Consider the following 12,859-nt stretch of genomic DNA (forward strand, 5'->3'; position numbering starts at 1 on the left):
TGAGACAGACAAGGAAGCAGTGATTGTACGCCAGTGCACAAAGCAAGTTCATGAGTAAGGCCTTTTGCTAATAACAACTTTTGACCAGAAATACTTGTGAGTCTACCTACCTCATTTGTATCTACTCTGTTAGCAGAGATGTCAGTCACCTGAATAGTCTCAGTACAGCTTTTGGTTAGCATCCAATTGGCTCAGCTGTTTGTTCATTAGATGCTCACTGTACAGCACAAGTAAGAGTAACCACTTCAGCACAGTTCTGTGGTAATTAGCAGAACAATATTAACAATAAAGCATCTTTAGGTAGAAGCCAGTGCTTCTGACAGAAACATATTTGATCAAGACCCATAAGTATTAAGTGCAAGGGAGAGAACTCTGCATGTTCAGGCCTTGGAGATCTAAGTCAGCTTTGCCTTTCTAATTCCCCTAACTTGCCTGCCTTAGTTTCTCTGGAATATCCATGCCTCTGTGAGAGCACTAATTCCTCTCCACAGACTATTGCTAAGAAAAAGGGAGTCCAACTGAGCAGTGATGGTCCTAGATCTCTGATACTGTAATTTACAACATTGCCATTCCCCATTGTTTTGTGACAGTATTTTGTCCTATTACTACTGACAAACATATTTGATTTTCTTTTATGACTACTGACAGGTTTATTCCACTGCAGTCAGACAATGCTGGTCTGAAAGAAAATCTACAGTGATTTCTATTTATGATGCACAAGTGCATCCCAAAGTGGAGAAAAAAAGCTAGTCTCTTTGGAGAAATATCTCGAGGTTTAGGATACTGCTTTGGCAAAACCCACAATAATAATTTTTGGAAGGCAATATTCTCACTGATTTTCTTAAACTGCTTACTATTGAATGCTTCAGTGTGTGCAGAGTCAGTCTCATAAATCTCATCTAGGATAATGGAAGTTCATTACCTCAATAGTTCCCACTCAGGGAAGCATGTCCTGACACATACTAGATAAAGCCAGCATTTTCAGGATCCCTCAAAAAGAAAACTTGGGCTTAGCAAATGGAAAAAGCCCTAAAGCAGGAAGCATAGAAAGAGTGTTAATTCTGGATCATAAACATGAACTCAAAACACAATAAAAGCAGACACAGACCAATAACATGACATTGAAATGCCAAGCTGCATTGTATCTTACATGTAGCATTTGTCTGAAATGAGGCAGACTTGGCTTACAGCACGTGAGTGGAGGGAGATCCTTACACTTAGCAGTTGAGAGTCACTAAACAAGAGACCTGGCTTGCATAATTTACAGGTTTCCATTCCACATGTGAAATTTTGCTCTGTGGAAGTTCTCCAGCTGTAGTTCCCCACTCACTGCACAAGGTCTCACAGACCCCTTATCTTTTGCCCCCGTTGGCTGGACTCTGCTTACTAAACCATGTGGAATGCTATCGTTGGTTTGCTTTTAAGTTGTAACAAATTTATCTCAACCATTCTTCAGTTTCTGATGCTATGGAGCAAGAGATAATCTCAGTAGGTTGCAACCAACTCTGGTTCTCCAGGAAAATTCCTCCTTGATTTTCATGAATCTAAGCGGTCTCTTCATAGCATCTTCCAATTGACTGCCATATTTTCAGAGGAAGTGCTGCTTTCTGTGGCCTTGGAGATTAAAAAAATGGCCAATTCCCAGATGATCACAGATTTAAGTCCTTTTCTATTTTAAATTCACATCATAGTTATTGCACATTTGTTTTCTTCTGTAGAAAAGCACTAAGACTAATTCTAACTGATAAAATGCAAACATGTATGTAATCTTGGGATTTACTAGAAGTGTTCAAAACCAGCCTTCACACAAACTCTCCATAACACCATAAATTCACACTCTTACATAATCTGCACTAACTTGTTAGTAAGTCTGGAGAGGGAGTCATGGGAGAGTCATTCTGTACACCTCCTGCATGTGTAGGGAAACTGCACCAGCAGTACTTTCCCTCTCCGTGTATGCATATATACAGATCAAAATGGATGTCTACTGCAGCTTACTCATTGCCCAAATAATTTGTTTTTAAAAAACACCTGCCAGAGCATAGAGAAAGAAGCAAGAAAGCCTGATTTTTTAACAAGAATAGTGACACCAGAGCTAACCTGCCCTTCTAGGTAAATTAATTTAGAGAATTACACATGAGTGTGCAGCACTGCACCCTGAATACTGCTTGGGAATTCTAGAGTGAAATGAATCTCTCTTCTCTCTTTTAAAAATTGTCTGTAATCTTTTCATCACTTGATTATCTATCATCTCAGTAATAAGTGAACTTAATACACCATTTGCCATCTGAACAGGATTTTAAATGTTTCCTTTAAACTAATCTGCTCTGTGATCTTTTAGTTCCAACAGAAAGAATATTTAGAACAGGTAAGTGGTTTTCTTCCTAGCCCCACTGTCTTTCAAAAAGACAAGACAGTACTAGCAGTTAGAAACAACCAACTCTGAATATGACTTGCTGAGAAACCATTCTTTGAAGTGTTGTTTAAGAACAAGAGCGCCTTAAGGGGGAAGCACATATATTTCTGTATACCAGAAATCCCCACCTGAACCTAGTGACTCGCACCTTCCAGGCTTTGAAGCAGTACAGCTGGATCACTGGGCTTGCTCCTCAAAGCCCACAGAAGTATAAAGAAGCTTTCCCAGTGATGTAGGGGGTAGGCAGAAACACACCCCCCCCCCAACATCTGTACCCACCCAAACAACAGAAAAACACTGCAGAAAATATTACCATCAAAATAAAATAAAATTTAAAAAACCCCAACAAGTTCTCCCATCATTTCAGGGGTAAATTAACTGTCTAGCCTTATCCTGCCTGAAGTGACCAAATGCAGAAATAAAAGTTTTACACAAAACACAAGCTTTGTTTGGGCTTTCAATGATGTTCTCTACAGGAGGAATTTTCTAGGGATAACTGAAGCATATCACTGGCCTGAAGCAGCTTGTGACGAGTTCCTCACATCTCCAGTAGCGCACATGTGTGGGGGAGTGAATCCAGAACTAAATGTTTGCTTCTAACATTCACAGTAACAGTTTAAGGTAGATGGTACCCCTCATCATCCTATTTCCAACCTTCCTTTTTTTCTGCTCCCCCGATTATGGACTTATTTCTTGAAATACAGGCTTGCAGCATCCTGCAATGCACAAAGAGTTCTAAAAAAATTTCTTGTTTTCTAATTTCTGTTCACAGCTCAGTTTCCAACAAATGAGGAATATTTTCTGATTGCAGATGAGGTCAGGATTTTTCTCCTCCTCCTAGGCTAAATAATTTTGCAAAACAAAGATTCTGCTTTCTTTTCAACTACTTCTGCTATGTCACTCTCAAATGCCAATTTGTTCTCATTCTTTGAGGTCAGTGCACATTTAGTTGCCTGATGTATGGATTCTGTGGTGCTCGTGCTCCAACTATAAGCACTTGAAATACATTAAGAGGACAACATGACATAGACTTTCATTCCTATATTCTCTTATATGACACTCCAGAGCTTGAGGTGGGACAGGAGGAAAGAAGGGGAAGAAACAAAAGAAAGTAGTCAGACAAGAGGAAATGTTTCTATTACTTGGCGAATTGATAGGCTACCTTAAATGTCAATGACAAAGTTTTTCCTCTACTGAAACAGAGCAAATCAAGAACCTTCTCCTGGGGGCAGACTTCACAAGGTATTTTTTATTTTATTGTTTAGATATTTTCTCTGCAGTTGCACACTGGGCTAGCTTTTCATTTTATACAGATGCAAGGGTGACTGGAGAAAACATCTAGCGATATTCTAACATGGTTTACTGCAAACCCTAAAGTTACGACACTACATTTTTGTTAGGACACATTTTTGTTTAGTGAAATCATCAGATGTTGATTCACATCCTGTTTTCCCAACAAATTCTACCTTTCATGTATTATTATGAGCCCTGAGATTATTAAAACCTTCATCTCCACGTGGAGACTGTTTCTGTGGTGGTGTATTTTTAAGTTCTGAACATTAAAGTAATAAAAATTGATCTCACAATCACATGGCACTCAAGTGTGGTTTTACCAGTAGGGTTGAGTAGCCTGTAGTCGTTTGCTCTTTCATCCTTAAAAGGCTGCCAATATGGCAAACTCAACATGCTGTCACAGAATATAGCAACAGCCTACACTCACTCATCCCTTGCCATCTAGACAGTGGCTTTAACCAGTCAAACCCAAGTAACTGCCAAGGCACAGGAGTGCCTAACAACATAATTTTTCAGTGTTAACCTGAGGCAAAAACAAACAAACAAAATTATCTTGATTTATTTCAGAAGGATGCAAGCTGCATCTAATCAAGATGAGTCCAGATAAAGGCTGGCAATTACAATCTGTGAACTGATTGAGGCTGAGTGGAAAGTTTACATCCAGCTGGAAAAACAGCCATGACTTTCTTACCAACAGTTGGTACTGTGCTCCAGAGCATGGGGAGGAAAGGCACTAGCCAAATTTGTTGAGATACAATTAAGTACCACAATGAGCGTTTTCACAAGAAAGCCAAATTTGACATAAATTAAAAATAATAAAAAAGCTGAATGCAAAACAAAATGATGTACCAATCAAACCTAGAATACAAGGGCCCTTATAAATAAGAACAGGTGAAAAAAATAATCAATGAACTCAAACTGAGATGCAGGATATTTCAGCCTACATGGCAGGCAAAGACATAAACATAAACTGTTCTGTCTCCATGTCTCTCATGTGTCTGTTATTTTACTCTGATGCTAGAAGGATGAACTCACCCTAGGAAGAAAGTCTGCCATCAGAGATGCTGCTCCAGACATGATCCCCTGATGCTTTAATGACTAATATTTTCCTTATTCCTCAGTATCTTTTCTCCCTTCTTTATACAGAGAGTCTACCTTGGTAAGTCAACTGGCCAAAACCAGTGTCTTAAATGGCTTGATGCTTTTGTCTTTGCACCCCCCACCCCCCTTTTTCTTCTTTTTCTGTGGTTGTTTCTGGTCTTGTTTCATCTTCAAGGAAATAAGGTGGGATACTCTGAAACAGCTTCAATCCATGTTAACTATATGTTCCTCTTTTTACCTCTCAAATGCCACTTTAATTTGAAAAAATGTCTGACAGACTTATTAAAAAGCCTCCATAACAAAGCTCTACAACTGAAGGAAAAGTGTATAAGAGATGCCGTTAAAAACCAAAACTTCACTTCATATGTCATATTTAAAACACTGAAGCCATTTTTTCTTCCTGTATTTTAGGTAAAAGACTTTAAATACTTGTATTGGAAGCTTTTTGCAATGAGTTTACACTGGGTAAGTTCTCTATACTTCTACTGTCATGCATCAACTTACCATTGCCCAATGACAAAATTTTGTTTGTTGCCTTTAAATGTGTGCCAATTTATTCTATTTGAGTTAACAACTAAAAAATACTATTCCTTCCTCTATCAAACTGGAGAATCTACACAGAAAAAAAGTATTTACTTTTATTTACTGAACTAAATTGCTCAAAATTTTGTATTTCACATGCATTTATATATATCTGTATAAATAAAAGTTTTGGTACCTTGGAAGTTCAGTAAATCAGTTCTCAGGCAAAGTGTCTCATCTGAAAAACTAATTATACAGATACGTGCAATAGAATTAAACATTTACCGCTGCTGGGGCACTTTTCATCAGTATGTAGTGATGGATGGCACATTTATATTCATGCCATATGTTTCTACATATGTCATAGTAAAAAGCACTCCAGTGACCCACTACTTACAAAAAGAAGACGGAAAAATCACAGGATACGACAGTTATGGTTGTTTAATGTCTACTCACAAAGTCATTGCAGTAATTATTACATGTGCCACTTCTGTTAAAAAAGCGAAGAGAGAGAGAAGAGAGGAAGGGGGAGAGTGGGTAGAGAAGCCACCCCATACATTTGACCTTAATGAGGCAGGCTATGAATACGCATAATGATTTCTCAAAGTGTTTGAAGATGTGCAGCTTTAGGCAAAAGAACTGTACTAGAAAGGGGATAGGGTAAGTACCACTCAAATGGAGCCATTATGCTTGCAGCTATTTGGATCCTGAAATGAGATAAAAGCCACATCACAGAGGCATAATGACTTCAGGACCAATAAAAAGAATTAACTGACATATCTTCTGGTAATATAGATTATGAAACCTTTCAGTTCTGCTTTGCATCAGTGGTCTAAAGGATGAAGCAGAAGAAACAGCAGAAAGACTATGATTTCCCTATCCTCAGCATAAATCCTCAAGGAACTACAGAAGTACTGGTTCGCCTCTCCCACTGACATCCCATACAGCCATTAGGATAAATGACGAAGCACTTATGGTCCCTGTGCATTGTTCCTCTGATTATGCCTCACCATCCGCCCTGAAAATTCTTGCAGGACAAACGCATAACGTAAGATCAGGGTAAATTTACTGATCTGACACCTTTTCCCCATCCTCCCTGGGCTGAGGGGGGAAAAAGAAAGAAACAGAAAAAAATAGGCAGTAATATTAACTTATTTCTTTTGTCTTTCTCAATGGGACTGAAACAAAAACTGCCAGAGGTAACTGAATCAAGCCTAGAGATTCAGAAATACAAAATACCATGCAGAGCATGGGGTGAAGCTGTAATATACTCAAAGTTTACATCTTCCAACAAATGCCTTAAAAGAGCGGTTCTTTTCACTACAGCTACTGTTCAAATGACAATTAAAGAGAAAATAGGAAAGGCCTTAAACTGCATACTGAGATAGGAACCCTCCATCTTTGGAAAAACCTGCCTGAACGCAGAGTCTAAATTTGCATTGTGGACCTGACTCTGAAAGAGGGTAAGATCTCAGCCTTAAGACGACAGAGCTCTGGAAGAGTTCCCTGCTGGCCTATGATCACAATTCGGGCTAAACTGAAAAGCAGTCTAATGGTTAAACAGTATGCCACATCACAGCTTCAAGGAATATTTTTCCTTAAGTGCATTAATTTGAAAAGTTCCAACTTTCCAACTCCAAACATTTTCAATACTGTTTTTCGTAAAAGAAAAAAAAAAAAGCTTCCTAAAATTTGCATAGTTCCTATTGATAAGTACTTGGAAAACTACTGAACATCTACTGCAATGCCCCACATTTTGAAAAGCTACATTACTGCAGCAGGAATAGATACGTAAACATGATAACTCAAACATTTTAATTCCTCTATGAGGACATAAAATGTAAGTGCTTGGTTCCTCTTCACTGTCAAAACACAGCACTGTGAGTACAAGGTTTATTTGGAGAAGACAAGGACAAGAGAATGGGGGGACTCTGGGATTTCTTTGACAATACAAAGTAGTTTGTAGAGACCATGAATTGCTGTGTGGAGCACCCACATGTATGTATTTCTATCACTTTGACTGCACTATTGAATTGCCAGGACATCTTAGAAACCAGAACAATTTTTAGTTACCACAGCAACATCTGTGAAGGGCAGGGCTATTCATGACATTCACCAGTTTACTAAATTAAGACACACTACAGATGGATATGGATTATGCCCAGACAGCTGTCAACTGTGCCATAATTTTCTTTTCAGGTTTTTATTTTTAAATACTTTTTTGACACATTTGGGAACCCTAACACTTTCTGACTATAGAATCTGTAGGTGAAATGCTGACATAATGATGAAGTAATTAGATTTGTGATTCAATATTTATGGTACAGTACCTTCAAGGGCTAAAGGTGCAATTTCTAAATATACAATTTCAGTGGCTTTTCAGGATATTGCCCTTGCCCCTGAAGGTTTATAGTCAAGTGAGAATGCAGCTTACTTTCCAACATTTTGCACCAGTAAAACTACACAACAGTAAGTGTGAAAGCAGTACATAACTGTTAAGCCACCTTGTTTTAGGAAGATGAATACTAGCTTTGCTAATAACCCTAATCTTGTGGACTTGTTTTCTCTAGGAACCAAACTAGCAAGTTACACTTTACATTACCTTTTTAGTCACTAGGATGTTCTTACTTGCTAGTTCCACCTGAATGAAACAAGGGATATTTAAAATGTCTATTAGCATATTGAGTAGTAATTGAATATAGAGATGTTTGTTTAACATAGTGGGTTAATAGGAATATTTAGATTTGACTCTCAGGCTAGAGAGGGAAATACAGTTAAGTATGTCTCTTAAAATAAAATATCACTATCCTGCCATATGAAGAAGTGTTTTTTTTCATTTAGTATACTCCACATACTATTCAGTATAGCTAGATCTGTAGGTTACTTAGTTTCATGTTCACAAAAAAAGTTAATTGTAATTCAGCTAGTTTAAGTTCTTTTTCAAATATAGTGCTAGTAATACCATAAACTTGCACAATTTCAATACTAAAATTATTTGAGAATTCTGCTCTTATTCTAACATGCTATAGTGCCTTTTGTTATATGACAAAATATGTATCATTGCTACAGAGTTCTACAGAAATGTGTTACTGATGAAGCAAAGTAAAGCCCTCAAGTAACCTCATTCTGTCTCTTCTCTAGTACGTATATTACTGATGATACTCTATATTGATTCATAAAAAGATTTACGGTGTTGTAAATTTTCTCCTAAAAATGTAGCTCTTTACCCTCCACAGTCTTCAGTGCTTAAGAAGATCACTAATTAAAAGAAGATGAAACCTGTAACAGCTGCAATGTTGCTACTACTACAATAGGTACTACACAGTATGTATATAGGTGATGTACTCTACTAAGCTGAGAATGATTGTCAGAGTGGCCTTCCAGTTTTAGAAGCAGATTCAAATTACATCCCATCAATTTTAACATATTTCTTGCAGTCATTTGCACTTTAATGAAAATATAGTTCTGTTAGCTTCTTATTTTTAAAATGTAGTTACATGGATAATAGTGCAAAATGCCTTTTTCTTGTAGCAAAGAGTTGCTGATAAGAGCGATTCAGTTAAAACAGAAAACTGCATTTTTCCACAGCATGCATCATATCCAAATGAAGGGAATGAGCACTAAATCATCTATCCTAGTGTTCACAATCTCCTTGCACTGATTAGGAAAAGGTTGCATTTAAGTACTCTGGAAATTGTTTTGTAGATGAGAAACGTTAGTAAAATGAAATGGCTACTTTTACTTTTCTTGTCTGTTTTTCCCCCAGTGTTGGACAAGCTACTAGGACCTTCTGCTGTATCTTTATATTTAACATGAATAAGCAATACTGTAGTACTGGATAGGTGTACTTTTTGTGCCTGACACCAGTAGAGTAGTATATTTTTAATTTACAAAGTTACCCTTGAAGAGTACCCAAAGCTATAACTAGTGCTGAACACAGCGGTTCTTCTGATTAGCAGAAATCACTATAATATACCAGCAGTTCTTTGCATTGTTCCCTGCAGTGCCTGCCTTATCAGTTACTGATATAGTTCAAGGTGCTAGTTATGATTTAAAAAGCCCTAAATGGGTCAGGACCCACTTATCTGAAAGATTGCCTTTGCACCTGTGTCTCAGAACAGATTGGCTGGCCTGTCCTTCCAGTCCAAGAAGGACTGATGGCATTCCCAGAGCTTAGATCAGGCTCCTTTTTAGGTATGCGTTTATTATACAAATGCAGACATTAATGGCAATATGAAACAATGGTATTCTCCTGTTTTCCAACAGACTGTCTACCTATGAGAACTTGATCTGGGGTGTGTTGCATGTGCTATGCATCCCTCTTCAAGTCAGCTTCCCCCCTCCACTCCCCCCAGTTTCTCCCATCCAAGTTGGATAAAACCCACCCAACAGGTCCAGACATGTACAGGTTTCTGCCTCCAGGAAGAGCTACATGATCTTCAGCGACTGTGATCTCTAAAGAGGCAGAGTTACTGTTTCAACTTAAGATAGCGCCTTCACATTCATGTTGCTGATGCTGAAGTCTGAGGACACAGACCTATGCCAGATTTCCAATGCAAACAGACTGAAACTACAAACTTGTCATGCAGACATTTGGGGAAAGTCAGGGGACATGTCTGTTGTATCAGCTACCCAGTATTTCATATCAGGAAAAAGTGCTGAGACAATTGTCATGCATGAACAGACCAAAGAAATAATATACTCCCGGTGCAGAAAATGGCCCCCTTTTCTTTCTTCATTACAATATTTTTCTGCCTCAGCACGGCAACCCAGATGACTAAGACAGGAAATCTTCTGTGAGAATGCCCAGATGGGAAATTACCCATGCAAAACTAGTGTTAAAAGCAGGAAAAAACCATGGAACAAAACCAAAATAAGTTAATGCTGTTATATATATGGTCTCAGTAGTTAAACAAGATGATACATCCTTCTAACACCAGCTAAAAAGACAAAACAGTCAAAAAAGAAAACTCAAATGTTTCATTTCTCTTGTAATTAATTTCTATTCCCTACCCGTGGTGGTAAGTGTGTGAAAGTCAGCAATACCTGGACAGAAATAAAAGTATGACATTTCTAAAAAGCTGCCTTCTAGAGTACTCCATGAACCACAGACATTACTGAACTACAAATATGTTGATATATAATAGTTTTGGTAAATAGCCATATATATACACTTTTTTTTTTAATGATGCACCACTGAAGATACAAAGGCCTGTTAAGGTTAATTAATAGCTGTGATTCAAAAAGCTTATGAAATGGATTAACTACTGCCTTGCTCAGACTATACTGAATGGTGACTATACTGAATGGTGACTACAGATTTGATGACCCCTCTCAGGAAAAGCTCTTAGCAATTATTTTTCTTTTGCCAAGAAATATAAATTATGAACAGACTCTTTCTCCCAAATACATTAAAAAAAAATTGAATTAGCAAATACAATGCAGTTACCTGTCATGTTGCAGTAAACTTTCAAAGGTCCCAGTGCCCCACTGCCATCTGGATCTATCCAGTAGTAATTTGAAGTTTTGCCCAAGTGTTTGTATGCTTCACAAGAGAGTTCATAAATAGCTGGAAAGAAATAAAACACAGCAATAAGGATCTTCATATCCTGGAGCAAAAAATCCATAATGACAATGAATTGACTTTATTTATATATCAAGAACTATACCTTTGAGATTAAAGTAATGTCACTGACATGCACACAATTTCATTTTTTGGCATGTGATAGAAAGCCAGAATAGGAAAAGAATTCCAACAACTTGGGGACGGAGGGGCAGGGGGAAGAACAACCAAACATTTTCAAGAGTATCTTTAAACCATTTTTGAAAATACTTTCGTTCAGAACTTTGTTTATACACTGGTTTAAATTTTACATCATAAATGGAGACAGTTCTATTGATCCAACATACTTTTCCCTTTAGTTTTCTTTCAAGAGATACACCAAAAAAATTAGTTTTCCCTCTGTAAATTTTAGAATTTTTCAGGTTTTATTACAACTCAGAATAACATGCAGTTTCGAAATTCTGAATTTTCTCACTACAGGCAATACTTGTCTCTATACAGCTCTGCATTTACTTTATTATGTATCTACATGACTAATACTCTGCTCCAGCAAGGTCTAAAATTTCACAATATTTACTGGAAGAAGTTTAATTTATTTAGCAGGGAGTTTTGTTTCAATTTTTCCTTGACTTCTCTACTGTGCTTTCTATTTCAAGTTGTAAAACTGCTTGTCAAATTGTGTTACGATGAACAGCTCAGACACAATATTAAGCATTGTAGATAGAAGCTTTTCTAGTAATTCCTGTATTTTCTTTGAAATGTATGACTATTACAAAGTTACGTGTATTATACATGAATAAATTAAATCATTTTATGCATAGAAGAGTAAAACTGATGTTTTATATAAATTGGTATATACATATAACTGGTAAATTATATAAATATTCTTCTATGTAATTTTTCAAAAAAGTAATGTGTAATGCTTCTTTGTTTTCCAAGGACCAGATGGTACAGCTTTTTTGTTTGGAATCAATCAATCAGCTGCTAAAAGAAATGTAATGTTTGTTTAACCAGACTTCATATCCACTCTAAAAATTAATCTAATTTGTTGGCAATTCTTGCAAGCAATCTCCTTGCTAAGACTGGCTTTACTTCAAATGTCCATAAGGACGAGCTGTTTCTCTGGGCTCTGATGATGAGTGACTGATCACACACACACATATTTAAAGGCCTCTAACCAACTATTGAGACGCAGGAAGGAAAGTGGAGCTAAAAATGTCTCCAATTTTGATGCGGCACGAATGCAAAGCTAAAGACTGTTACCTATGTATATAGAGAATCTCCTTGTTGATGCTACAAGAGAAAGATTCCCTGCAAAGTTTTACATGTTCATTACAGGGTCTAAAGTAAATTTTATACCAGAAGTAGACACTTTAATTAAATTGTGAAATATTCCAAGCCATTTCCCCTTTCTCCCCAAACTAAGGTCAACAGATTCTTTCATTATCAAGGAGAGACTGTGCCTGTTTTCAGACACTTCATGCAGATTTCATAAGGCATTCATAACCAGTTTTCTTCAGAAATATTTCTCTAACTCTCTCCACTCTACCTAAATGTAATCACAAAATACCAACTCTGTTAATGTGTAATTGTTGTGATACCAAGTCACAAATTTTAACACATGCATTCCAGGTCAAACCAAGAAGAGGACAAATACTGTTTATGATCTTCCAGAAGTTTGATGTTTTCATTATCTAAACCCTTTCAGAAAATGAAGGGAGTTTTGTCTTTGTAGTATCTGGATCTTTATGTAGGGCCATATGACATTTTTCTCTAAGTTTGCTCCTTTCAAGAAGACAGGCCAATCCTTGTACAGACATACTACTACAATTCAGAAAAAAATATTAAAGAGCGCAAGGAGCAGTAACATACAAATCACATGACTATAGGAACAAAATGAAGGGTTAACTGAAGTTGGTATACTGACAAAATAACTGGTAATTAAGATGCAATAGGAAACAGCA

At 37.1% G+C, this 12,859-nt stretch overlaps 1 protein-coding gene across 5 annotated transcripts in view; it reads right to left on the reverse strand.

Annotated features, from left to right (window-relative positions):
- The window catches only part of CNTNAP2 (contactin associated protein 2), a 1,219,341-nt gene that overhangs the window by 373,848 nt on the left and 832,634 nt on the right, over nt 1-12,859 (reverse strand). For all 5 annotated transcript variants that reach the window (XM_030007829.1, XM_030007830.1, XM_030007834.1 and 2 more), the window contains one exon: nt 10,782-10,901. In XM_030007829.1, coding sequence (XP_029863689.1) covers nt 10,782-10,901 — 120 coding nt within the window. The remainder of the gene's footprint in view (nt 1-10,781; nt 10,902-12,859) is intronic.

The sequence above is a fragment of the Aquila chrysaetos genome, chromosome 3 (assembly GCF_900496995.4).
Source record: "Aquila chrysaetos chrysaetos chromosome 3, bAquChr1.4, whole genome shotgun sequence".
Lineage (NCBI taxonomy): Eukaryota > Metazoa > Chordata > Aves > Accipitriformes > Accipitridae > Aquila > Aquila chrysaetos.